Below are 27,804 nucleotides of genomic sequence, written 5' to 3'. Positions count from 1 at the left end.
TAGCTCATTTCTATAATCCTGTCACCTGAGAGTTTGAGACCTTGGGCTGTGCCATAGCAAGAACTGGGGAAAGAAGGACAGAGTCGGTCTTCTGTAGTGGGGAGAGAATTGATCAGCCATATAGGAGACAGTAGAAAGTGTAAGCAAAGCACTTGTTATTATGAACCACTGTTTTTAAATAAAAGCTTTGTGTAAACTCTCAACATCTAAGAGAGAGAGAGAGAGAGAGAGAGAGAGAGAGAGAGAGAGAGAGAGAGCGAGCGCAGATTGTGATCATTTCCCTTGGAGGAACACCTGTGCCTTTCCAGACACATCCTTTTTCTATACATTTTCTTTCTGACCCAAACATGGCTGAGGAGGTGACACTCTGTGAGGGGGAGCTCACGGCCAGCAAGGACTTGGATCAAGTGGTTATTTCACAGATTCATCCCTAACCTGTCTGAGCTGCTCAGAAGAATTAGTATGATCTATAGAATTAATTCCAATTTGAAGCTAAATTAGGAGAAGGATGTGGGTGCTTTCAAATGTTTATATAGAGACCTGGTGACAAATGATACACTCAGTGTCAGGCAGATGGTCAAAATGAAGCTCATGATGCCTCTTGCCATGGGATGCTCTCACTAGAGCTTCAGAGAGAATTAAATACCCCCACACTCTGAGGGACTGAACCTAGGTACCCTGTGATGCCACAGCAGCACTGTGACCGCACTATAGCCATGGCTCTAACTCCATCCTTCAGAGCCATCGCTGGAATACTTACTGAGCCATTATTTTATAGCAGCCGCATGGTAAGGAGAGCTTGTTGACTTGAAGTCCACTGGACACGTAAGGGGAGGATTAAAGATAGATCAGTGTGTTTAATGGTGAACGCTAAAGGAAGCAGTAAAGGACGATATTCCAAGAAGAGTCGGGAGAAACCTAGTGCACATCGGATGGTCAGACACAGCTCTTGGAGACATGAAGGCCAAGAACCAGTAGGTAGAATACTATCCTGCAAGAGATCAGTAAGGACAAAGGGCCTGAAGAAAAGTCTTCACACACTGGGAAGCAGAAAGTGGGAGAAAGGCCAATGGTGTGGAGATTACAGGGGTTTTCTGTTAGATCTTGTAGAATGCTGAGGCCTTAGTAAGGACTTGAGATTCTATCCTACATTTCAGAGGAGTTTACAGATTCTATTTATGCAGTACTACAAACCATAAGTAGTATACACATACACATATGTATACATACATGCATACAAACAATGTAAAATGGACGTAAACAGATGTGTCTCCAAAGAAGCTATTCAGATGAGAAATAAGTATGAAAAAGATGAACACCAGAAGCTAGATACTGAATGGTGTGTGTAACTTCTAGAAGGAAGCTATACATATGAAGAGTGGATTAAACATGACGACTACTGTTGAGGAGAAGTAAGGTTGAGAGACAGGCAGAATGGCTTTACACTCTTCATGACTGAACATTTTAACCTGAAAGGCTGTTGCTTTTATGATAGAATAAATTATTAGATTTATCATTTTAAGAGTTCTTAAAAACCATCTTTGGATCAGTCATAGAAGAAATAATAAACCACAATAGGATATTTATTCCACTAGTGATTAGATGTGATCCAGGATAGTTTTTTACCTCCTAGGTATTGGTGAAAACAAAAAAGTTATTGCTAGCATTCAGTTTTGTTGAGGATGTAGGAGAATAGCTGCCCTCATGTGTTTCTTGTGTGAGTGTATTTGGTGTACAGTTGATCCAAACTTTCTAGGGGACACTTGGACAATATGCTTTAAGAACTGTTAAAAGTATATAGCTGAAGTTGCATATTTTAAAGAATTTGCCCACGAAAATAGATCTGAAAAAAAATCCATACCTGAAAATACACAACATAAAAAGAAATGAAAATACACAACATAAAAAGAAATGAAAATACTTATTGTTAATAGTGGGTAGTTACACTCTGCTTGGTCTCTCAGCAGATCAGTCATGATGTCATCCATAGAATTACATAGATGTAAAAAAAATTTATGATGTAGTTATAGATTTATTGATATTTCCAAATGTTTATATAGTCTCAATTAATTTAAACAGCTAAGTCTAGATTGGGTTCCCTTTTTCAGATTACATAGGCTGAGAGGTTCACAACGAGCTTTCTTGGAATGTTATGCGGATCCAGTGGATTTTACAGTACAGACTTTGTTTTTTAATGATTGGACCTTTGTAGACTTTGCTGAATTTTGTGTATATGTGATTGAAGGACAGAGTTATGTGCTGTATGTGTGTCTGTGCCATGCATGTAGAAGCCGGAGGACATTGGGTGTCTTTCTTTACCTCTCTTAATTTTATTGCCTTCAGTTAGGGTCTCTGACTGAACAAGGAGCTCACTGTTTCTGCTAACCTGTCTTGGCTGCAGACTCCTGAGCTACTCTGTCTTCCAACACTTGATTTCACACATGCATGGTCACATGTGCCTGCTCTTTATGTGGGTGCACAGCAGACATTCTTACTGAGCTATCACCCCTATAGTTTAATTTTTCTAGAATATATACCAAGTGTCTAATGAGTGAAAAAATCCATAGAAAAGAGAAACATGCAAGATATAAGATAATGCAGAACTTTGCTTACACACACACACATATATGCATAATGATATATACATATATGATTTCGTGAATAATAAAGTTTAACTCCAACAGTGGTTTGTTGTGTAATCGCTTACTTTATTAGCATCTTTCACTTTTGTAGGCCTAGAAGAAATTGCAAAAGAAAAAGAAAAGCTTAAAAAGGCAGAGAGTCTCCAGATCAAAGAAGAAGTATTCGAGACTTCTGCGGATACTTTAAACTGTTCCACTAGAGATCACTGTGAGCAGAAAGATGACCCAAAAGAGAAAGATAACACAAATCTGTTTCTTCAGAAACCTGGCTCTTTCTCCAAGTTAAGCAAGCTTTTGGAGGTAGCTAAAATGCCTCCTGAGTCAGATGTTATGAGCCCCCCAAAAGTGAATGTTAGTACAAACGGGGGTCCACTGTCTCATCAGAACAGCGGGAGGCATCCACTGGGGAGCATTCCCTCAGCGGCAGCACAGAGCCCCGTGGGAAAGACAGACACCAGTCTGTTTAGCTCAGGCTCTGGTAGTTGTGGGAAGTTCTACAGCCCTCTCCCCAATGACCAGCTGTTAAAAACACTGACTGAAAAGAACAGGCAGTGGTTTAGCCTTTTGCCAAAAACACCTTGTGATGATACGTCCCTGACCCATGCTGATCTGTCCGCCACTTCGGTGACTCCTCAGTCTCAGCCACCATCTAAGTCGTCTTCACCGGCTCCAGCTACGCTGCTCGGACCCTCTTCTGTTCAGAGCCCCACTGGACTGAACCCATTTGCTCTGTCACCTCTTCAGGTTAGTAATGCTGACAAGACACACCATGACAGCACCTCACTAAACCGTTAGTGATCTTCACAGAGATCTTCCCATCACAGTTAAGATATTCTAACACGTCTGAAATCCGAAGCAGCCAGAATTTCTGTCACCAAGCTTCATTGTCACTGCTAATGTCTAACCAGTATCTAAGTTGACCTTAATATTCAGTTCATTACAGTTGCAGGATAACTAACATGTAATTACTCTTAGGGAACAGATATAACATGAAAGTTAACATTGTTGCTAATGTAGTTAGGTTTTCTCTAGTAAATATAGTTTCAGAATTTGAAAAAAATTTTCTAAACATTCCTCCACCTCTGTAGGTTAATTGGTATTCTGTTTTTTAAATGTTATGTTTTATTATTAATGTATCAGAGTTGCAGGAGTTGGTTCTTTTCATCATGTGGGTCCCAGGGACAGAACTTGGGCCATCAGACCTAGTAGCAGATACCCTTACCCCCAGAACCCTAATCTGAGTTTGAAATGTTTTGTTTTACAGGTGAAAAGTGGTGTGTCTATGATGGGACTTCAGTTCTGTGGGTGGCCTGCTGGTGTTCTCACTTCCAGTGTCCCATTTACATCACCCTTGTCTGGTCTCAGCTCAGGGTTGGGACTGCCAGAAGGAAATAGTAGTTCATTCTTGACTTCCAGTGTTGCTTCAAGTAAAAGTGACTCTCCAGTCCCTCCAGCTGAAAAGGCCTCCATAGCTCAGCCAGCAGCTGTTGAAGTAGCAAAACCAGTAGATTTTCCTAGTCCAAAACCTATCCCAGAAGGTAGGTATAACACTCTGATCTGCAGTCACTTACCGTATCTCGTGGTGACAGTGCCTCTTCTATAAATGTATCTGCAATGGATTTGTGTGGCTAAAAAATCCTGAGATTTGCTTTCTGCCACTATTTCCCATTCAAAATCGTGTAAGGCATATATGTACTGTCTTGACATAGAAATGCAGTTTGGTTGGTGGAGAATCATTGACCCCGAGGACCTGAAGACATTGCTCAAAGTGCTGCATCTCCGAGGGATACGGGAAAAGGCATTGCAAAAGCAAATACAGAAGCACTTGGATTATATTACCCAAGCCTGTGTCAAGAATAAGGACGGTATGTGCCCAAGAGATTTCTACTCTATCTGACTATGAAAATTCTTTGTTTTACCCTAAAATGTTTTCATATGTCTCTACATTTTTGTTTTTCAAATTATTTTTAATTCTTGGTATGGATATGTATATGCATAGGCCAGAGGTATTGGATCCCCTGAGCTCGAATTACAGGTGGCACCTAGTTTTCATGCTGGGAACCAAACTGAAGTCCTGGATGAACAATTACCGCTGAGGAATCTCTCCAGTATACACACACACTAGTACTTAGATCTTGCTTAACAGTGGCTAATTGCTTTTCTCTAATTGTATTACTTATCATTTTTAGCACCTATCCACATACCATCTTATGTGTCTTGGTGATTTCCTACTTAGCAGTGAACTGCCTGCATGTGCATAAGTACATTTGTATATCTTAAGGAGTTGATATACATAGGGTCCCTAGCATTTTACTTGTTTAGAGGAAGAAATCATTTTGTGGATGGGTTAGAAAAATAAATTTAATAGCTCATTTCTTTTCAAATGTAGTTGCTATTATTGAATTAAACGAAAATGAAGAAAATCAGGTAACCCGCGATATAGTGGAGAACTGGTCAGTAGAAGAGCAAGCGATGGAGCTGGACCTGAGCATTCTCCAGCAGGTAGAGGACCTGGAGCGGAGGGTCGCATCAGCAAGTTTGCAAGTGAAGGTAAAGCTGGCGTGCCATAAAATCTGTGGTTAGGATAATGGAAGGTAATTCATTTTGATTATATGTGTAGTAGAAGCTTTGTCATTGTACTAGATCTTTTTACATTATTTCATTTAATTCTCAAAACAGTCCTGAGTGAATTTCTCCCATCTTACAGGTAAGGAAGCAGGCTCAATGTAAATAATCCTCCAGTCATCACTTAAGTGGCAAAGAATGTGTGCAGACTTGGCTGTTTGAGCTGTATAGTCTCTGAGGTTTCCTACAGCTCCTTGTCTCTTCAGTGGAGTCACAGAACTCTTTTCTCGTGTGGAGTTCTTTACCTCAAGGGAATTTTTGTTTTCACCATCAGAAATACAATTTTCTCTGTAAATCTTATCAGAGTCCTACTGTGGTGTCTCATGGAAGACCAAGAATCTCCTTATTTATAACTGTGTTGCATGTCACAATTTTACATTGTACAGTTTAAGTTCAAAGGCAATACAGACATATTAGGGTTCGTGTTCTAACAAAGCAGACACACCTTGAACACATGTATGCAAGCTCATCAGTCTTTATCTGAGGGATGTGGCATGTCACAGCAGTGATCAGAGCTGAGAGAACAGAGGAAGGCTCTTCCTGCCACACGTGATGCTCAGGCTTAGAAAGAGAGCAGTGAGAAGGTTGCTCCACTAGGTAGCATCTGCGTGTTGACTAAACAGAGGAACCTGCAGAGGTTTCGAAAACTGGGGACTCGTATGTCACTTTACTTGCTATTTATGCTTTATTCAGAAGGAAAATGTACAGCATAATCCTGTCCTGCCCAATAAATTCAAATTTTGCTTCATAATTTTTCTTCATAATTAGTTCTGAAGGTCTCCCAGTTCTGTCGTTTTCCAGAGCTAATATGATATCCCTTTTTTTTTTGCCAGGAACATAATTACTAGCAAATGTATCACCTCCTCAAACTATTGTGCTGTAAAACAGCGTGTCTCCTCCTCCTCATCTGCGCGCTGTCCACATGCCTCATTCGTCTGGCATCCTCAACAAAGGAACTCTTCCACACAAGTTAATTTTCTGGAGAAGTGAAAATTATTCCATTTAGTGCCATAATTTTTTAAACATGTTTGTTGGATCCGTTAGTTTATGCCTTTCACTGCCTCCTTAAACCGAGAATAATGAATGTAATTTAAATTGTCTCGGTGACACAATATTACTGCCATGAAGACCAATTATCAGGCTGTGGGCCCAGGAAATGTCAGAGGGTTTTTCCTATGTACTGAGTATAGTTCCAGCACACCGTATCTTACTTTCCACACTCTGACTTTGCCCTCTCTCGGTTACTACTTGTTGTTCGTGTGGTTTTAATTTTCCTTATCCTTATTTTAATTTGCCAGTATTGACTGACCAGGAGTTGGAAAAGCGTGTCTCTCGCAAGTTTAGAGTGTGGCCTGGAACAGTCACACTGGGTGGCTTGACCCTACCTTATTGCTGGCTTTCATGCCAATGTTTGTATTAAAACATTTAGAATTCTCGGCAGCTAAAATGAGCGGAATTTGCTGTTCAAGTGGGGCGCCTTAGCATCCCGTTGTTATTAAGCTAGTTGTAAATGGTGCTATAATATTCTGAGAAGTGAATTATAATTTTATTAGTCTTGAATTGTCTTTAAGTGATGAAAAAGTGGTAAAAGTAATAATGAAATGTTTTAGTATCTGTTGAAGACTTAATTGTGTGTGTGTGTGTGTGTGTGTGTGTGCGTGTATTTTTCTTAAAAAGAAAATATTTTTAGCCCAAAGAGCTTGGCATTATGAAGGCACATTAAACCGTAATGTTGGTCTATAATATATTCATTTGCATTTTAACAATGTTGATGTTTTCTTTGTACATTGTAGGAAAGTCTGACCCTAGTCTTGGTTGTTGAGTATGCTAGAGTCCTGTTACTTCCCATCCCCTAGGTAGCTCTCCTGTCTCCTATTTGTTTTCCCTTTATCATGAGCCCTCAGAAGTAGTTTTTAAGGCCCTTGCGTTTCCTGCAAACCATGAGGATCTGTAGCCTCTCTCAGCTGTTGAGTCTGTAATTGTATATGGAGATGCACACAGGTTTGCATGGGATTTTCTGTCCTTAGTCTGACTTTGTCTCTGTTACATCTAACTGAACTGCTAGCAGTGGTTACTGCCCCACCATCCATAGACTGTAGTGAGTCTGAGCCACAGCAAAAATATCCCTGAACCTCTTTCACATACTATATTTTTCTGATTCGTTGCTGAACTATCAAAGCTAAAATTTGCATTTATTTTCATTATATTATTATTGTTAGCTTTATCTGAGTGTACTTTCCAGCATTCAGAGCTACTTTTGTCAGACTCTGTTACCCAAAACATTGTTTTGTTTCTAGTTAAATCTTACAGATTTATAGCAATCAACTAAGTTGTTCATACAGTTTTTTAACAGAACTAATCAAATGAAGCGCCTTTGGACACTGGCGCAAAGGGTCTTTTCTAAAGTGACACTTGACGTCAGTCATCTTGATGTGCATGTGCAACATGCGGCCTTGCCAGGGCCTTGCAGAGATCAAAGTACACCAAACTTACAGGTTTCTATTAGTTGGCAATGTTGCTTCCCTTTTAGAATGTGGAGGACTTGTTATAAGTTATTACTGTTTTCATATAAGACATTCCTGTATATCCTAAGTCCTTCTCTGCCTTAGCCAGGGCCTCATGCTTGCAGCCCACAAGGACCCCTCCTGTCTCAGCTTCTCATGACACTGGATGTGGCTTCCCACACTTCTTTTTTTTCTAAACATAAATATCCTGTTGAGATAAAGGAAGAGATCCGGTTCTAATGCAGAGATTAAATTAATACTTTCCAAAGAGATTTAATTTTCAAGGAATTCATTCTGTTTTTAATAATACTTTGGCACAGTAGCTGGTCTTTATCAGGCAGTAGATACTACATAATTGGATTCAATGTGTTTTTAGTTCCCAGAAAGCTTGCCTTGTGGTAGAATGGTAAGGTGTGGGCACATGGGTGCAGTCTAGTAACTAACCATAAGGAAGTATAGTCTCGACTGTGAATTTTAAAGAGTGGACTGGTTTCTGCTGGGTATTTGGAAGAGATCAGTCAAAGCCATGAAGAGTTGTGACGCATAAGAAGAAGCATGAAACTTTGTCAGGCAGAAACCAGGTGAATAGTGCAGTAAGAGGTGGGAACATGGACGGCACTGGGAACCGGAAACTTACCCTTTTAGAGAGGAGTGAGGCATGGAGTGAGAATGCAGTGTGGACGTCCGAGCAGGATGTGAGGAACTCGAATGGCAGCAGTTGGGAACTTGTTAAAGCGGGTAATCTTTGAACTGCAGACGAAGGATCAGTATGAACGCACCTGGTTATAAGACTATTCATTTATTCAACCAATATGAATATAGTGAGTGCCCATTATTTTATTTTCACTGTGCTGGAAATAAACAAGTAAAGGCTCACATGGCCCCAGTCCTCCTCATGAGACTTAAGGGAGAAGGCACAGCTATGGCAAGGCTGTGCAGCCTTAGGATCCCAGGGGAGCCTTAGGGGAAGGATTTCCTTCAGGTAATGCTTTCCTGACATGAGTGCCACAGAGCGAGTGGGCCTGTTGGGTGAAGACAGGGAAGCACTTCATGGTCAAGGGCAATTGCATATGCTGAGGCTTGGAGCAAACCGGAAGTGGGGAAGTGCTGGCTATGCAAAGTGCATGGGAGCAGTGGAAGGCATGCGGTCAAAGACCAAGAGAGAAGTTCCCAGGCCACCACGACATTCCTTTGCAATGTATGCATAGCATTCATGAACTGTTAGTCTAACCTTTGATCCTTTGCTGAATGTTACCACTAATGTAACCAATATTAATTTTCAGACACTTTTCTCACCAACTGCTTCTCCTTTTTTTTTTTTTTTTCTCCTGTTTTAACCTAACATTAAGAAACACCAGGTAAACCTTTTTAGTAAAGATCCTTGTGATCTACTGGTGGTTGCTGCTGAATTTTAAGTAAAGGTAACTCACCCATCTAGCATTGTCAGAAGAAACCATAATGACATTATTTTCTTGATGTATAGGGTTGGATGTGTCCAGAGCCTGCGTCAGAAAGGGAGGACTTGGTATATTTTGAACATAAGTCATTTACTAAGTTGTTCAAGGAGCATGATGGAGAACTTACTGGTGACGAAGAAAACAGTGCGCATGCACTGGCCCGGAAGAGTGACAACCCCCTAGATATAGCTGTAACCAGGCTGGCTGATTTGGAGCGGAACATTGAGAGAAGGTATCTGAAGAGCCCCTTAAGTACCACCATTCAGATCAAACTGGATAATGTGGGCACAGTTACTGTCCCTGCTCCTGCACCATCCATTAGTGGTGATGGTGACGGGTAGGTTATTGAGATTAACTTGACAAATTATTGTGCTTCTTTGCTAATTGGAGCCTATTTTCTATTGCCTGTTATCTATGTATCTTCTTGTATGTCTGTGATCCATGTGGATCATGCTATTTGCATGGTGCTTTGTAAAAACTTTTTTTTTTTTTTTGTTATGTGCATTGATAATCCTGCAAAGTGATCTTACATTTATCTGGTTGTGACTAAGCTTCAAGGCACGTAGCCAGTCTGTGCACTACATCAGATTTAGTTGCTTAAACTTTATACTTATTGGCTGTTACATGTTTTGTCATTGCTTGGCTTTCAGTGTGATGATTGTTTCACATTCAGTGACCATAAATGTGGCCATGACCTACTCAATTTCTCTGTATCTCAATGCAGAATTGAAGAGGATATTGCTCCAGGGCTCAGGGTCTGGAGAAGGGCCTTAGCGGAGGCGCGGAGCGCTGCGCAGGTAGCCCTGTGCATCCAGCAGTTACAGAGATCAATAGCATGGGAAAAATCAATTATGAAAGTTGTAAGTGCTCTTATTTAAGAAATACTATGACTGACTCCCTCTGTCTTGTTTTTTCCCTACCTCCAGCTCTTTCTTAACTATATATTACTCTATCATTACAATGATGTATACTGGACTTGGAAGTATGTTTAATTCTTAAATACCATATAATCTTACTTTTCCCTTACCTTGAGCTTTTTGTAGCAACCTGCCAAATCTGTTGTCTTCTCTATCTTTGCCCGGATTTTGTTTTGTCTTCTTTTAATGCTGGTTCATAATCCTAACAAGGTGCCTCACACTCTATATTATCATAATGGTTGTTAACGTAAATATTTTAAAGGCTGTTCACCCCTGCAAGCCCTCATCCACTGGCATTTCCATTGGGCCTCAATTGTTTTACCTCTCTATACTAATCGGAATGCTCAGTACAGAGCTCAGACTGAGTGTCTGCATCAGATGAGGTTGGCATAAACAGCAGAACTGTTTCTCCTGATCAGTAAACGAAAACATGTTTTTCATCTTTACCCACCTTGGTTGGTTATTGGATAGCAAGCATTCATTTTGTGCTGGTCACTGTGATGCCACATATTTAAAACAACAGTTACAGGTCACTTACTTTCAAACAGTTGATTTAAATCATGTAGAAAGTACCCTGTTACCTATTTATGTCCCATCCATAGAAATACTTATTAATGTATAGACTTTTATAAATCACTTTAATATTTGCTTTTGAATTAAAGAACAGCTTTAACATTCAAGTATTAGCCAGGCAGTGGTGGCGCATGCCTTTTATCCCAGTACTTGTGAGGCAGAGGCAGGTGGATTTGAGTTCGAGGCCAGCCTGGTCTACAGAGTGAGTTCCAGGACAGCCAGGGCTATACAGAGAAACCCTGTCTCGAAAAACCAAACCAAACCAAACCAAAACAAACAAACAAAAAAAAAACAACTAAAATTCGAGTATTTGAGATTTGTTTTCATGAAGAGCTAAAGTTGAAAATTTCTTTATTGAAATAGTCATTCCTAAGAAAAGAAGAGATTCCAATAACTCAGCCTTCCTTCCCCATAACCCAGCCTTCTTTCCCTCAGTTGTACTCTGGTGCTTGGACATCTCAAATCCTTACATGCAATTTGTACAAGTAAATTTTGTGTCTTGTGTTTTTTTATTTCTTCCTAAAGATGTATGCGGAATCTGAATCTTTTACAGTGTATCTAATTTTAGTAATCTGGATTTTACAGTGTATCTAAACTTAAGGCCTGTCCAACACATTAAATTTACCATAGACCTGAAAGCACTATATTTCTCTGAAAACTATTGGAAATATAATTCCCCTTAAAGTATTATTAAAGCAAGTTTAATAATCTTGGGCAAATGTATTTGTGGAAATCTAGACTACCATGGATAAAAACAATTAATTGAATTTACATTAAAATGAATTTTATAATTTTTTTTATCTTCCTCTGAGGTCATGATAATGGTCAATTTTGTTTTAAACCTAAACAAAGAAACCCACGAGCAGAACTCTGTTAGTGTACTTTTCTTTTATTGTTTTGTTTTTGAGGCAGGCTCCCTGTGTAGTCCAGGCTGGCCTTGAACTTGCAGTTCTGCCTCTGTCGCCCAAGAAGAAAAATGGGAGCCAGGCACCACCACACCTGTACCTGTACCTTCTCAGTTTGAAATTCATAAGCCTTCCCACATTAGTAATGCGCATGTATCACCATGTAATATAACCGTATCATAAGAGTCATTTAAAAAATATTCATTCCCACATTGCTTGCAGCTGAATGTGTGGCTCAGCGGTGCAGTGCTTGCCTAGTGTGCACATTGTCTCTGAGTCCATCCTCAGGACTGCAAATAATGGTGGCCTTAGAGTCCATGGTGGTGGTGGTGGCAATGGTGGCAGTGGTGGTGGTAATGAAGGGTGATATGATGTGATTTGCTGCTGAGAGACTAGAAGTACTTTTGTAAGTGGCAGTCCCCATAAGTGTCCTCACAATAAATTCAAACAACATGTTAAGTGCTCTGTATCCTTAAAAACAGTCTTAGCTTACCAGGAAAGAGGAAACTGCCACTAGGTAATTCTCTGCCTACATATTTTTTTGCTTTTATAGCAAAGGAGTTAAAACAAATATCAATATACATGAACTCACATCATAATTGTTACCTTTTACTGTGATTTTTTTCAAAAGGGCTAGAAGTTTTATATTTGACATCTTTTCTCTGAAAAGATTTAAAATTTTTAAATTGGGCATGAGATGTCGAGTAGACTTTGTAGTATTTCTGGTGTTTTTCCAGTAAACAGAAAATTATGTTCATAAATATAATTTTTAATATTATAGGTTTAAATAGAACCCTACACATGTTATTTCTGAACAAATGTTTTTGCGAGGGTTTTGAAAAGCATAGCATGGATTTGGTGAAATGCCCTCTTAAGTTACCCAGTGGAGCTGCTTTTGCCCTCACATACATGACTGACTGTGTTACTAATAGCATATCTGATGCATTTACTATAGAGTTCATACTTGTTCTTTTGACTAGGTGTGCCTTCCATTTCAGTTAGCTTTAAGCAATATCTTAGGAGACATACTGAGTTATATAAGGTTATTTTAGAGTTTCTAGCCTAGCATATAATGTGTTGGAAGTTAAATGAAGCAATTTTGAATTGTGATTATAAATACCTAACTGTTACATAAACTAATAACTAAGTATTTTTATTCTTGCTGGGCTATGGGCTTTAATCTCAGTACTCAGGAGGCAGAGGCAGGCAAATTTCTGTGAGTTTGTGGCCAGCCCGGTCTACGGAGCATGTTCTAGGACAGTCGGGGCTACACAGAGAATCCCGTCTCAATCCTGATTGCAGGGCACTTTCTATCATGACTAGAGCGAGACCTGACCTCAGATGACGGTCATGCTTGCCATGCTCGCAGGACCTCAGATGCTGTGCAACTTTTCCTCTCTCCTTCTGAAACTTTCTCTATTCATACTAAAGTAATTAGTGGTATTGCATGTTTTTCAATAAAAAAGAAATAATTATTTTTAGTTATAGAAAACAGGTTATGACTGTAAATTATATTCTGTTTTTTTTTCTTGGAAATAATTTTAAGAGATGCATTTTCTATATTTGTGGCAGAAATTGACTCTGGCTGATTTTCAGTTTCCTGTTTTAGACTCAGTTTTTAGTTATACAGCATAGATGGAAATATACAATCTAGGAATATCTTATTAATATATATAATTACACTAATAAAAGTTTCTGAGTTTTGGTATTAAAAACTATTCTCTCATTTCTCTCTCAGAATGAAACTAGTCTAACACTTATTTCTTTCTCAGAATATCGTAAGGACAGTAAGATAAGCAAAGATGAAACATGAAAAGTCCCATGCACTAAAGCTCTTCATTGCTTCATGTGCTCTGACATCATGTTAATGACATCATATGTTGATGTGTACATGCTTCTGAAGTGTGTGAAAGCATCCAACCTTTAGCTTTGTTTTATGCAGTGTATCTGAGATGTGCATTTACCACAAAAGATTGCTCGCCCGTCCGTCATGTGGTCCATATCTGTGTAACGAGAGATACATAGATGTGTGTGGCTATTCTACATTTGTTAGCAAGCGGAATGCTCATTACTACTATAAGTGAAGGGTCATGGTTTGCTAGCCAGCAGCTAGTGCTCACGGCAGAGGGCTGATCTTAGTGGTTTCCGTGTATTGTAGTACTGCCAGATCTGCCGGAAGGGCGACAATGAAGAACTGCTTCTACTCTGTGACGGCTGTGACAAAGGCTGCCATACCTATTGCCACCGGCCCAAGATTACAACCATTCCCGATGGGGACTGGTTTTGTCCAGCTTGCATCGCTAAGGTAAGAGTGGCGGGAAACCAGGTTGTTTAAAGTAGCAGAGTTTTGTGGTGTGTTTTGTTTAAAGATATAAATCACAAGGTTGTTCAGTAACACCACTATTCAATTCTGGAGCATTTTCTCAATCCCAGAAGCCTTTTTACAGAAATACAAACTTGTGTTTCCCAAGTCACCCCTTCTGTCACTCCAGTATTCCTCTGTTGTACCCATTGTGATGATCAATGTCTCCCTCCCTTATGACTTAACATATCAGTCACCCATTATTAGAATGATTGTGTCCTGCGTTCATTTGCCTCTCTCAGTAACTAAAACCATGCTGGAATGGCCGAGTAGAGTCATGGCTCTTTTTTCTCCCTGTCTTTTCCTGCGCTCTGAACCACAATTTGTAAAACTTTCTCGTCGCAAATACAGTTCATTCTTTATCTAAAAAATATTTTTTTGTAGATTTGATCACTTAAAAATCAAATTTCTTTGGTGCTTCTTGAGCTCATGTTCCCTCCCGTTTTTCTACCTTTGTGTCCCTTCAGCATCCCTGCTGACAACCCCCATGGTTCTGTTTTCAGAAATGGTTCTGTTTGTTTGTGCTGTGCTCTGAAAGGGCCCTGTGTATCTCCCTTGGTCAGCAGCCTAGACTGCAGGAACACTGGCTATAAGTTCTAACTGCCAACGGGGAGGCTGCATCTCCAGTCTTTTTAAGATAGCTTTTTTTCATGGTTTACTAGGTGTAACTCTTCTATTACAGGAGAAGAAATCCCCAGATCTCTGTCAAAGAATAGAATTAGCAATCTTCTAGCGCAGCACTGGTATTTCTTGTTGATCCTGTCAGACATTTGAGGCATGAAGTGTTAGAACAGCTGTAAGCAGTCACTTTCTTATACCCCAATTACTTTTTTTTAATTAAAGGCAAGCGGTCAGAGTATGAAAATCAAAAAAATTCATGTCAAAGGAAAAAAAACAAATGAATCCAAGAAAAGCAAGAAAGGAATTGTCACTGGGGACACGGAAGATGAAGATTCTGCTTCCACAAGCAGCTCACTCAAAAGAGGAAGCAAAGATCTCAAAAAGAGGAAGATGGAGGAAAACACTTCCCTCAACCTGTCAAAAGCAGAAAGTGCCACTTCCGTTAAGAAACCCAAAAAAGATGAGTCCAAGGACCTGGCCCTCTGCAGGTATCTTAGCTTGCTTCTTTTCCTCCTCAGTCACTGTGGCTGCGTATCTCTTTGGGGCCATGCTAAGGTTAGGTACGATCTCTGACATTATGTTCTTCAGTTTGATCCTGACTGAAATGGAAGCACACGAGGACGCCTGGCCTTTCCTGCTTCCTGTGAACTTGAAACTTGTCCCCGGCTATAAGAAGGTTATTAAGAAGCCCATGGATTTTTCTACAATTAGAGAAAAGCTAAATAATGGACAGTAAGTAATCCATGTCTATTCAGCAAACAGTGAGTATCGACCATGGAGGACAGACATATCATGAAGCATGTGTAGAGACCGTGGAAGCGTGATTCTTCCAGTGCATAAGGAATGCTTCCACTCTCTTGGAGAAGCTTATTTACACTTTGGATGAGGGTAACAGGATGCATAGGGATATGATTGGCCAGAGGAGTTAGGGAAGTAGCCGAGCTGTAGAGCCCTCCAGCAGGACTGTAAGAAGTCGGTAGTAAATGGGCTATGGGAAACACGGGGCAGCTGAAAGCATGTTTTTGTGGCTGTTGTGGTTTCACGATGAGGTCTTACTCTGTCGCCCAGGCTGGCCTCAGACTCACCCGCCTTTCCCCTTCTCTGCCAACCAAATGCTGGGATCATAGTTACGGACAGGTGCCTGCCTGTCCTGGAAAATACCTAGTTTTATGACCAAGAGAGCACTTGGTTTTTATGCTGACAGTCTTTAATCCAGCGTGGCCCAGAGCAAAATGACTGTGTTGCTTCCCTGGAAGGAGTTACGTGGGGGGAGTTACGTGGGGGGAGTTACGTGGGAGGAGTTACGTGGGAGGAGTTACGTGGGAGGAGTTGTAGGTGCTCACGTGCAGCTGCACTGCTCAGGTTAGCGCTCCTCGCCTTGTTCAACTTCCTTTCTCTGTGTCCAAGTCCACAGCCGTGAAAGCATCCATAACGATGTGCTTCCTTTCAGGTATCCCAACTTTGAGACCTTTGCTCTAGACGTCAGGCTTGTTTTTGACAACTGTGAAACATTTAATGAAGATGACTCGGACATAGGCAGAGCTGGCCACAGTATGCGCAAATACTTTGAAAAAAAGTGGACAGATACCTTCAAAGTGAGCTGAAGTTGTAATCTCCTTTTTCTCTTTTTTTTTTTCCTTTGAACAAGGACAAACAAGACCAGCGATGTGAACTGCATTCACACAGATGTGCAAGGCACATACATATTAACTTTTTTCCTTAAAATTGGTGTGTGTGTATGTATATATGTACATACGTGTACATGTGTACATACACACACATATATTTAAGAAGGATGAGAAGAATGACACCAGTCTTAGAGGCTTCACTCCTCCAGTCGAGACCCTTGGTCACTGGTTTGTGTGATTCATCAGCTAATTTAGGTAGAACAGGGAAGCGCACCCAAAGAATTTTCCAAGGAAAGGGTGTTCTAGTGCAATAGCAATGAGACTCTATCAACTCGCACTGAATAGCCAACACCAGAGCTCTAAGTGGGGGACGGGTCTCCTTTCCCTCTCAATAAATATCTATTTTTCATTTTTTTACTTTGTAGTTTATTTTTTAGTGAATGTATTTAATTTTATGAATTATTTATGATTAAACCACATCCAGAATCTTCGTTTTCTGTGAAAAGGAAGAACTAGAAAATTGCTTTAAATCTTGAAAATACAACAAGGAATGTTTTAAAATATAAAACAAAGCCAAGTTAACTGTTTACACTGATGTGCTCTGAAAGCACCAAAAATAAACTTTACTGTAGAGTCACAAGTACATTTATATATGAATATATATATGTTGCGCGTCACTTGTGTAGTTACATTGTATTTCAAGCCAGTGAAAATTGACGTGTATATATTGTTCATTATTGTTTATATTGAGTCTTGTTTTAATATGTATTATGTGTATATATTGTTTGGAGACATTATTGTTTATGCCTTAGAAGGACTGTAGCATTTTATCTGAGTCTGAAGGTAATTACAGCTAAGCAGCTTGTACAGTCATTATCCCCTGCCAACACTGTGGCGTCTCCCTAATCTTGGTAGTGCCTGCCTTTGAAACAGGGTGTAGGGGATAGTAGTTTTCCATTTTTCTATTTTGTTATATAATTTTAAGCCACCAGGGCCTAAATTAAAGTATAATCATTTGTATCCATGTGAAATAAAATCGTGACGATTTCCTACACACACAGTATTTTTTCATAGAAACACTTCCCTCCCATCTGCCTTGCCTCAGAAAGAAATTTAAAAGACATTTGTAACCACTGTGTTTTATCTACTGTGTGTTGTGGCCTGTCGGAGGCACATAGAGCAGAGTTCTTTTGTACCTATGTAAAAGTACTTGAAGTTTTATTTAAAATAAAATGTTGTGGAAAAGGTAGCATTCTTTTTTTTTTTTTTAGGGGTGTTATTTTTCATTACTATATACTGTGTACTCATGCAGTAAGAGTTTACAACTGGGGGTGGGTTTTTGGTGGTGGTGTTTTGTTTTAGTTTTTCTCAGTGAACATGCATTCTGCTCAAAAGGCATTTATTAATAAGTTTGGTTTTTGCAGTCTTAACGTGTGTATTAACTCGGAGAGCAGCAGGCCGAGTGCAGAGCCTGGCTCAAAGTCTCTGAGTTTTATGTGTATGTACGTCTCTCTGGACCTAGTTTTGCTTCACAATTTAAATATGAAAGCATTAGGATATGCGGAATAGCTGTTTATAGCTACGTAATCCAGCTGTCATAAAGGAAGTTGGTCATGTATATTAAGCCATGAGTTTATAGGTGTAAGTGTTGGTGGCCCAAAGCTGGATGTTGGGAAGCCACTAGTGAACAAGACAGGCAGCTGGGGATAGGCTCAGTGGCACAGTGTTCATTGGTCCAACATGAGGACCTGAGTTCAGATCCGAAGCACCCACATGTAAGCCACAAGCACAGTGGCACTTCTGTAACCCTAACTGTAAGGCGACACTGGAAAGCTCCCTGAGGCTTGCTGAGCAGCCAGCACGTGGCAAACTCATTTGTATCCTTGTGAGGTTTGGTGAAGGACATGGAAAAACAAGGTGGAAAGCTTTGATGAAAGCAGAGACTTAATTAACTCTCTCTCTCTCTCTCTCTCTCTCTCTCTCTCTCTCTCTCTCTCTCTCACACACACACACACAAAGAAAAGGCTGGACACACAAGGTGAGTTTGAGGCCAGACAGGGAGAGGGAGGCACTGAGGGGAAAAGGGAACAGGAGGGAGGGAAGAAAGGAGAGAGAACAAAGAGGAAAAAGAAGTATGATAATACACCAGGTGGACAGAGGGGAGAGGAGAGAAACAAGAGAGCCCCTCCCCCTATTTGCGTAGGAAGGGTCGGGGTGGGGGATGGTGATGACCATTGAACCCAAGACTTTGTGTGTGGTAGGTAAATGCTTTACTGCTGAGTTATGCCCATGGCCACTGCTTTTCATGGTAAAGGAAAAAATAAAAATTTCCTAAGGAAATATCGCTTGTTTTAAAATACTTTGAGCCAAAAGTACTTTCTTGAATCTCTTTAGTTGTCTGTGGAGCTCTCTGTGAAGATCCACAGTCATATAAATCTGTCTGTTTCTGTTCAGCCAATGCAGGGAGCTTGATGAAAACTGTCCATATGGAGAGAGTGAGGGGCTGCTGCACGGAAGGGGCTGTCTGGGGCGTCTCCCTCCAAGGGCGCTTTTCCGCTCAGGTTAATTTGTATGAGATGATATCACCTCCAGTTTCTAGGCCTCCCATAAGTGAGAAAAGACTTAAATCTGTATACATAAAACAGTTTTCTAAAAGCAAACATTTTCTCTCTAAAACACCACATCTGAACATGGAGGCACGCATCTGTAATCCTAATAGTTAATGACTGAGGCAGGATTCTGACCTCAAAGCCCACTATTGCTGCATTTGGAGACCAAAACCAAACAAGGAAGTGAGATGAGTGAATAGGATATCCTTGGAAGAAGGAAAGTTGGACACTGACTACCTTAGACCGTTGTCTTCGTTGTATAGCCACTGACGGGCAGAGGATGATATCCTAGGACTCCTACCAGGGACATGTTTACATGTGGGCTGCTTTTGCAGATGACTTGCTATGCTCACACTGTTTATTCTCAATAAAAACTCACCGTCATTCTCAGATATAAAAGAAAATTGTCCTAACCCAGCTGCTACCTACACACATCACGCTTCCAGTGTGACGCACTACTTAGCTCTAACCTTTTCTGACGTAGTACTAAGTGTTCTATACATTTTTAAGTAGAGAGCCTGCCTTCAAGGTCAGACTCAGGTGATCACCCAAATAGTGGCTAGCCAAGAATAGCCAGTCAATCCACGATTATTAAACCCAGATAATGTCATCAGTGTGAAACAGCAAATTAATAGTCATTGAGTTTGTAACAGTAAAGATTAACTGAGTGAAATTTTATAGGTACTCCTTAAATTCAAGAGAAAATGGCTACATACGCAAAATGGCCTTTTTCTTTTGAATCTACTATCAATTAGTTGCAAACAGTAATTTTATTCAAGAGTGTGAAGGTTTGTCCTGATCTTGACGTAATCCTCCTACCCTCTCTCCGTGTCCTCCAGTGTTGGGATTACATGTGTGTACCACTGCACCTAACCTGATATGTTAATATGCCTCTCCGCTTCACTCTTTTCTCCTCCCTTCCACTCTCACGTCCTTGCAGGAAACTCGAAGCCCCACCCTTTTCATCTGCTCCCAGCAAGGAAACCCGAGATGAATCGCTTGTTCATTATTATACATTTAATTTCCAGGCTTCGTTTCTCAAACGTAGATTCATTTTAAAGATCTCCACTTGAAAAGTACAAGAGATTTGTGAAGCGGGGGAGCTGAGGAAGATGACAAATGAGAGCGGGCATACATTTTTTGCAACCTACTTTATAAGGGGTCAGCCTCTCCTCTGGCCCACCCAGGAGAAGTATTGGAAGAAAAAAGTTATTAGGATGGGGAGGTGGGCCTGTTCAGCAATAGTTATTTGGGGGCAAGCACAGTCTTTGGCAGCAGTTCAGTCCTGTAGCAAACACCAAAATCAATTCAGCACCTGTAAACCAGTCCTCTCGGTAGGCAGACACCAGGCACGAACCAGCAGCTACAGTCCAGTCCTTTCAGCAAACAGACACCAGGCAGCTCTAGTTCAATCCTGATGAAACTGCCAGGCTCACCAACAGCCTGAGGCAAGGCCTCCGAAGCAGTGGCAAGCTGCCTCAGAAATCTCAGCAGTTTTGGGGCAAGTTTTTCTTAGTGTTGGAGTTACCACAAGTTGAACTCAACAATGCTATGTGAGGTGGACCAATAAATAACGTGTCTTTAGGCAAGAATAGCGTGTGTGTTTCATCAGTTGGGGCTGCTCACCCCACAGTCCGTTTTCTGCATATTCACTAGCTGAGGATCCATAATGATCTCCCACTGGAAAAAACAAAAAACAACAACAACAAAAACTTCTTTGTTCTTTGATGAGGCACAAGAGCTGCACTCTCTATGCTGAGCCAGAGTACAGGATGTTCCGGCCCAGGCTGGACCTCAAGGTTGGATATATGGGCGACTGGGTGAGGTCCTAGTGCTGGTTACTTTTACCCACTAACAATTTATCCCCAAGTTGTTGGATGTGTGCATGCTTCCCACAGCCTTGTCTCGATGATGTGTGGACAGTGAAAGCTCCAGCGTATACACCTTCCAGCCACAGAAGAGGATGCTAGTCTTGCTTCCCAACTGATGCTTAATATTTGGATAACTTTTGCTAATAAACTATCACAGATTTTCAAACTGGAATGAGGCTGTCCTGACCATCTCGGCAGCTCTGATACTTTTTTGTCCCATGTAGTAAGCAGATCTAATGGTAGCTGGTTTTAGAACTATGGAAGCTGCCTCTGCTGGCTGTTTTTAGCCAGTACTGGTAACAGTGAGTTCTGGTTAGGTGATGAGGCTGGCTTTGCTAAGAACATGTGCACAGGATCATGGTGAGGACTGAGAAATGATAGGTCTAAGAATTATAAGTTACAGTAATAAAGTGATAGCTGGCTGAATCCAGTTATAGGACCTCCTGGGAGTCCTATTTAGTATTTACATTTAGTAGTTATTGTTAATGTTTTAAACCTGGTGACAGAAATGGTAGCTGCTGCCCTTTGAGATTCTGTTGACCTCAGAGGCTGTTCTCACTGGATGCCTAAAGAAAAGCGTGCCGAGTGAGGATAGAGTGTAAGGAGTCCAGATGTGGACCTCTGCCATCCATACCTGCACATGCAGCAGAGCACAGCTGTGGCCATGTGCATGCAAACAGCATCTCTCAGACACGTTCAATTAATTTTCCTGGTTATTTCAAACATCTTAATTCCCTTGTCCACCAAAATGTGGCAAAAACTGTGTGAACCTTGACAGCATTGTGGTGTGATCTCCAGATGGTGACTTTGTAAGAGAGGAACACATTTCAGATAAAAAAAAAAAAAGTCTAAAAAGAATGAAAGAGAGGACTGGGACCAACTTTAGGCTCAGACTATAAGCAGTGCAGCTGGACCAAAGGAAATGTTTTCATCTGGATGCAAGCAGCATCATTTCTGAAGATCAATGAAGAAAGCTGGCCTTCTGTTCACCTTGGCTTCTACTTGAAGATGCTTGCCTGCACATAAATGAGGACATTCTGAAGAGAACACAAAAATGGCAGTGTTCAACTGAACAGATAGGCATCAAAATTTTCAGGGTACCAGGAATATGGCCATGCATGCCTATAATCCCACCACTTGGTTGGCCAAGACAGGAAGATTACAGGTTCAAGGCCAAATGATTACATACTGAGAACTTTCAGAGCATATTGTTCTTTGCGTCTTTGTTCAGAGTTAGCATATCCGTTGAAATTACACAGAGAAAATGTTAGCATGTATACAGCATTGGGCTAAGTATGTTATGTGTGCTTATTCGCAGGGTCAGCTAGCTGCAAGTGACTACTACCATTCTGTACTGTGAAGCCACCCTGAAGGACAGGTAGCTGCTTAGCAAAACTCTGCAGTGGCTCTGCAGTCTCCCCTGTTTTCTTCTAGGTGAATAATCTTCTGGAAATTATTTTACCAGGGCTTAAAAGTCTGTGAGAGTCATGGTTGCTACCTCATTAACAAAACCATAATGGAGCCTATCCTGCTGTAATGGATCATAACGGGAGGGCTTCTTTTCCAGTGACCAGGGAACCGTGCTCAGGTTTCCAGTGTCATAATACCTGGGAAGAGAATGACTGGCCTGAAAGACGATCTGTGCACCCAAGTCAACATAGAGAGCATGTGATGAAGCTGGGGAGTGTTTTTATCCAGATGCTGACAAGGACGGGTGAGCCAGCCCTTTGCAGTGAGATAGCCAACCAGGACGAAACCTTTCTGAATGGGGCACTCTCTCTTGCCCAATGCATATTTAACAGCTCGTTCTGCCCTTCAAACTGTTGTTTTGTTCCACAGAGCTGCTTCTGAGGAACTGAAATATCCCCACTTTCTTGATTATATTTTGTAATGCTGCCTCTTTAAAAATCCTGTTGAGCCACCTCAGTACAATTATGGATATTTCCAGAGTCATATGTTCATGGACATGCTCTTAGTGTATATGCAGACATTCTTTCGAGTTTGTGGGATTTAATTGTCTTTTCAGAGTTTCTGTGGGCATGAAGTGAGGATGCCTTCTCTTCAGCTAGAGGGAGTGCTGCCTCTGTCTTCTTACACTGTTCCTCAAGGGGGTGTGTCATACATATTTTGAGACCTATCATTAATAGAATCTGAGAAGGTGCTCAGCTTTTGAGTAAACCATGAGATCAGTGTCAAGACTGGGGTTCTACATATCATTTCAATTCAATTCATTGAGACAAACATTTGGTTTTCCAAAACATTTGCTTAGAAAGGGTTGGATATTATTTATTATTGTTGTTATTGTTATTATTACTATTGTCACACTTTGTATTGACCTATTCATCTCAACTACTGAATTAACTAGGAAGCTCATATTAGAAGCCCTTACTATAACTGTGAGCCTCGTCAACATGTCCCTGGGAGCAGGTGCACTCTACTCAAACACCGTGTAGTAAGACAGGATCTCACTCAGTTACCTAAGATGCCCTGCTAGAACTCCCAACAGTCCTCCCCAGTGCTGGGCTGGGATTGAAAGTGTGAACCCCCATACCTGACTAAAAAGTTTAGCTTTTATTTGTATAGATAGCTTGGACATTGTTTCACGAATTCTGCAGTCATGCTGCTTTTGGAACTCAGTGTTTGAATAGAGTGCATCCTTTCCAGGGACATGAAGAGGCTCGTGTCTAAAGCAAAGGGTTCTAATAAGAGCTTCCTGGTTAGTTTAGGAGTTGAAATGAATAAGTTACATACAAAGTAGGACTTTAGGAAACTTCCCCAGACTGATTTTCTCTGCTCTGTAACATTGACCACATTCCTCTTAAAGCTGGAGAACAGTACCATTAATGCCATGAAACCATAAACCAGTTTTTATCACTGTTCCTGCTGGGCTTATATTTCCCACGCCCCAGTAGCTGAATAGAACCGTGGGATAGACTAGCTCTGGTCTACAAGTTTTGAGGACAAGCATCATGCATTGGTGTTTACTATAGTTATTTTATTCCGTACATTTCACACTGCTTGTGAAGTTTGCACTGCTGGTGAAGATCTAGTTGTCCCTGGAGCATGTTCACATGACTTCTGCTCTCTTATTCTGACCAGCTACAACCAACGCACCTCCCACTACCTCATGATGGACTTGCATCATGAGCAGAAAATGCACTTTGGCAAGTAGCTGCGATAGCGGGTCCTACTGGGACTGCGTCATACCTCAGGGTATCTATCCTAACATACTAGCTAGCAAGCCACTTCGTAAGAAGGAAAAAAAAATAGTTTCGGTAGGGCTTCACATCCTGTTCCTCCAGATTTCTCTACTTTGCTTGAGGTTGTAGCTTGCACCTATGATCTCAGCATTCTAGAGGCTGAGGCAGGAGGATTACCTTGAGTTTGAGGACAGATAGAAATCTATAATGAAAGCAAAAACTGAAATGTATTTTGCCCTAGACTCAGGAGAGAAAGATGCAGAGATGCCAAAAAAAAAAAAAAAAAAAAAAAAAAAAGACCCAAGGAACTTTTGGGCCATTGTAAGTTTGTGTGAATATGTCTAAGAGAACACGCACACTGTTATCAAACTTAACTGTGGAAGACTATGCTGTTACTAGAATATCGTCATGAAAGAACGCTCCCCAGTCAACATCGTGTGGAGGAACCAGCAGGTACAGAAAAGGAAAGTAAGTGAAGCCCACCCAGACTAGGAAGAGGGACGTCAACCTCTCTGCTTCAGAGGACAATCTTAGGATACACAGAACACTAAGGAATCCACAGAAGAATATTGCAAGAGGGGAAAGGCCAAGATAAAAATTCAGTTGTACTTCTGTGTTCGTGTGTGTGTGTGTGTGTGTGTGTGTGTGAGTGTTAATGTGTGTGGGCTCTGGCATACATGTAGGAGCCAGAGGACAGTCTTAGGTGTTGGTCCTTCCCTCTCGCCTTGTTTGACACAGGGTCCCTTGCTGCTTGTGGCTGTGTGTGGCAGGCTTTCTGGCTCTCGAGCTTTGGAATTCTCCTGTCTCCATTTCCCATCTTGCCAGTGTGGCTTCTGGGGATCTAACCTCGGGTTCTCAGGTTTCCTCTGCAAGCACTTTACCCGTGAGCCACCTCCACCACCCTCTCTGTTCTAATAATAATAACATCTGTGAGGAAAATTAAAAGAATTCCATTAACAGTAGCACTAAAAAGAATAAAATATTTAAAATAAATGTAACAACATCCAGGCATGGTAGCACAGACCTATCATCTTTGCTGTTTGGGAGGCTGAGGCAGGAGGATTGCAAGATGATCAGACTTGGAAACTTAGTGAGACCTTGTCTCAACATCAAAAGTCGAAAGTGGATGAGAGTGGAGGCCTTACCTGGCATTCCTGAAGAGTGCCTAAGTTTAATTCCTAGGAGAGGCAGGATGAAGGAGGGACAAAGGAGAGACACAGGAAGGACCAGAAGGAGGATGAGCAGTGGGAATAACCTGTGACTTGTTCTGTTAAAACGATAAGACATTAGTGGAGTAATAGTGGCAAATTCCTTTGCTCCCAGAACTCAGGAGGCAGAGGCAGGCAGGTTGTTCCAGGACAGCCTGAGCAACACAGAAAAAACCTGTCTCCAAAATCCAAAAGGGGAGGAGGGTGCAAAAAAAAAAGGAAGAAGAAGAAGAAAGAAAACAAATTTAGTTGATGGGGGAAATGCCATTTTCACAGATTTGAAAGAATTGATGTTAAAATGACAATAAATCCTTAAATTTGTTTATGTGTTTCACATAATCTTTATCAAAATGTAAATAGCATTTTTATGAAAATTGGTCAACTGTTCTAATATTTCACAGTGAAGTGTAAGAGACGAAGAAGAGCAAGTCTTGAGAGGAGAGTGCTCTCATGACAGTCAGAGGGTCAGGCATAATTCTGAGATGGGATTTTGAAAATGGAGTCAAGACCACTTAATGGGTAAAAAAAATGGGCAAGGCAGATAAACTGGGCTTTCTGAGCTTGTACTTCAGAACTAACTAAGATGGCCACAGCCAAGGCAGACTAGCACCTGTCAGGGACTCTCATGCACTGCTGCTGGCTTCGTAAGACAGCACGGCCATTTTAGAAAGTAGTTGGAAAGTTCTTCACCATGTCAAACTTCTACTTACTGTCTGACCCAGAAAGAGTGCTCCTAGGTGTGTAGTCAAGAGATTTAAAAATATTACCACTCAAAAGCTTGTGCTCGTTTCTGCATAATAGTCAAGACTATGAATGCTACCAGCTGATCCATGGATAAAAATGCTGTGTGTTACACTGTGGAATTTCATTCAGTAATAAAGAGGAAGAAACACATACTATAGTATGTAAGAGCACTGAAAATACTATTCTGAATGAAAAATCCAGTCACGAAAGCCACATTATACGATTCTCTCTCCATGTAATGACAAGAATAGATAATGCTATAAAAATAGCAAGTAGGTCAGGGTATTTGACTAGAGATTGTTGCTGAGGGATTACCTTAGTAACATCTAGGGAATTACATTGTAACGACAGTTGCACAACTGTGAATATGTTAAAAACAAACTTTATATGGATGAATTGAGTTTATGCTGAATTGCAGGGTGTTTAAATGATATGATCAGTTAAAAGTATTAGGAAGTCAGCTGGGTGGTGGTGCACACCTTTAATCCCAGCATTTGGAAGGCAGAGGCAGGCAGATCTCTGAGTTTGAGGCCATCCTGGTCTACAAACTGAGTTTCAGGACAGCCAGGACTATCTGGCTATAGAGAAACACCTTAGTTAATAAATTAAAATAAAAAATTTAGGAAGTCATAGGAAAGATGGATCCTTTCAGAGCTGGCCCAGACAAAAAGAAAAATCATTTGGCACCTATCCTATATTGTATGACTAGGAAGCCCTCACCTATATGGATGAGCAAGAGACAGTGAGTGCACGGAAGACATCTTTTCTTTTGCCTTTTCTTAAATATCTTTTTTATTTTTGATAGTTTTATACATGCAGATAATGTATCTTGATCATATCCAACACAAACCCCCTCTCCTTTTTACCCTGGACTCTCCTAGTACTTCCTCCTCCCAACTTCAAATCCTTTTCTTCTTTTAAACCCAGACTCCACTTAGTGTTGCCTGCGTGGAAAATGGATGTAGGCCATCCACAAGAGCTTGAGTAACCCATCAGATGTCACACCCTTGAAGGAAAATGGCACCTCCACCCAACAAGTTGCCAATAGTTTCTTAGCTAGGATTAGAGTCTCATGGGGCCCCTCCTATTCATACTAGAATCCTGTGGAAGTATCATGCAGGCAGCCACAACTGCTGTGAGTTCATGTGCCATGTCGTATCCAGAAGACAACATTTCATGACACATCCTGCAGACTGTTAGGATTGTTAGGAAGAAATTTCTAGGTCATTTCCAACTTGATTTCTTATATCCTTCAATACAAGTGTGTTGTCTTGAAAGAGTTAAAAATCTTTTAAACTTTTCATAGATGGAGTCATAAGTGCAGATCAGCTTGTTCTGTGCTCTGGGCTCCAGGAAATTAGCTATCCATAAGACAAATTAGATGAGATAGGAGTTCAGAGCTGGGAGTTCAGGTCAGCGTGACCGAGTGCTGTGGATACCAGGAGAGTTTGAGTTGAGAGTTCTCAGCATGCCTGTACATCCTGGATACCAGGAACAAAACTAACCATAAGATAGATTGAATAGGGTTTGAGCTGAGAGTTCAAGTTAGTGTGCCTGTGCACCCTGGATACCAGGAACTTGGCTGATTACGTATAGGCTCTTAGAGAATAGCCTGTTCCTTGTACCCTGTCACAAACTGAATAATGGACTGAATAATGGACTGGGACTTTCCACAGGTGCTCTCCAATAGCCCTCCCTTACTCCCCCTGGGTTGTGGTTCCCCCCCCCCCCAGTTGTGGTTTTGGGCTTTAAATTCTCTCTGTCTCCAAAGCCCCGGGGTCAGACCCCGTTGCCCCTGCGTGGGCTACAGGTCTTGACCTCAGTATACTGATTAAAATATACCTCTTGCTGATTACATCAAGTTTGGTGTCTTTCAGTTAATGGGTGGCCTCGAATTCCCGAGGCTTGGGTGAGGTCCTCCATTCGTGGGGGCCTTCC

At 41.1% G+C, this 27,804-nt stretch overlaps 1 protein-coding gene across 15 annotated transcripts in view; it reads left to right on the top strand.

The window, feature by feature from the left end:
- The window catches only part of Baz2b (bromodomain adjacent to zinc finger domain 2B), a 291,302-nt gene extending 273,819 nt beyond the window's left edge, over positions 1-17,483 (top strand). For 13 of the 15 annotated variants that reach the window (XM_034494127.2, XM_076928795.1, XM_076928797.1 and 10 more), the window contains 10 exons: positions 2,734-3,386; positions 3,907-4,180; positions 4,352-4,507; positions 5,032-5,192; positions 9,255-9,565; positions 9,953-10,088; positions 13,782-13,928; positions 14,829-15,094; positions 15,195-15,338; positions 16,057-17,483. In XM_034494127.2, coding sequence (XP_034350018.1) covers positions 2,734-3,386; positions 3,907-4,180; positions 4,352-4,507; positions 5,032-5,192; positions 9,255-9,565; positions 9,953-10,088; positions 13,782-13,928; positions 14,829-15,094; positions 15,195-15,338; positions 16,057-16,210 — 2,402 coding nt within the window. In that variant the 3' untranslated portion in view covers positions 16,211-17,483. The remainder of the gene's footprint in view (positions 1-2,733; positions 3,387-3,906; positions 4,181-4,351; positions 4,508-5,031; positions 5,193-9,254; positions 9,566-9,952; positions 10,089-13,781; positions 13,929-14,828; positions 15,095-15,194; positions 15,339-16,056) is intronic. The other 2 variants (XM_076928805.1, XM_076928804.1) reach the window with 1 other exon arrangement.
- The last annotated feature ends 10,321 nt before the right edge of the window (positions 17,484-27,804 follow it).

Source organism: Arvicanthis niloticus, chromosome 2 (genome assembly GCF_011762505.2).
Source record: "Arvicanthis niloticus isolate mArvNil1 chromosome 2, mArvNil1.pat.X, whole genome shotgun sequence".
In the NCBI taxonomy this organism is placed as follows: domain Eukaryota; kingdom Metazoa; phylum Chordata; class Mammalia; order Rodentia; family Muridae; genus Arvicanthis; species Arvicanthis niloticus.
This window is presented reverse-complemented; position numbering and strand designations above follow the sequence as displayed.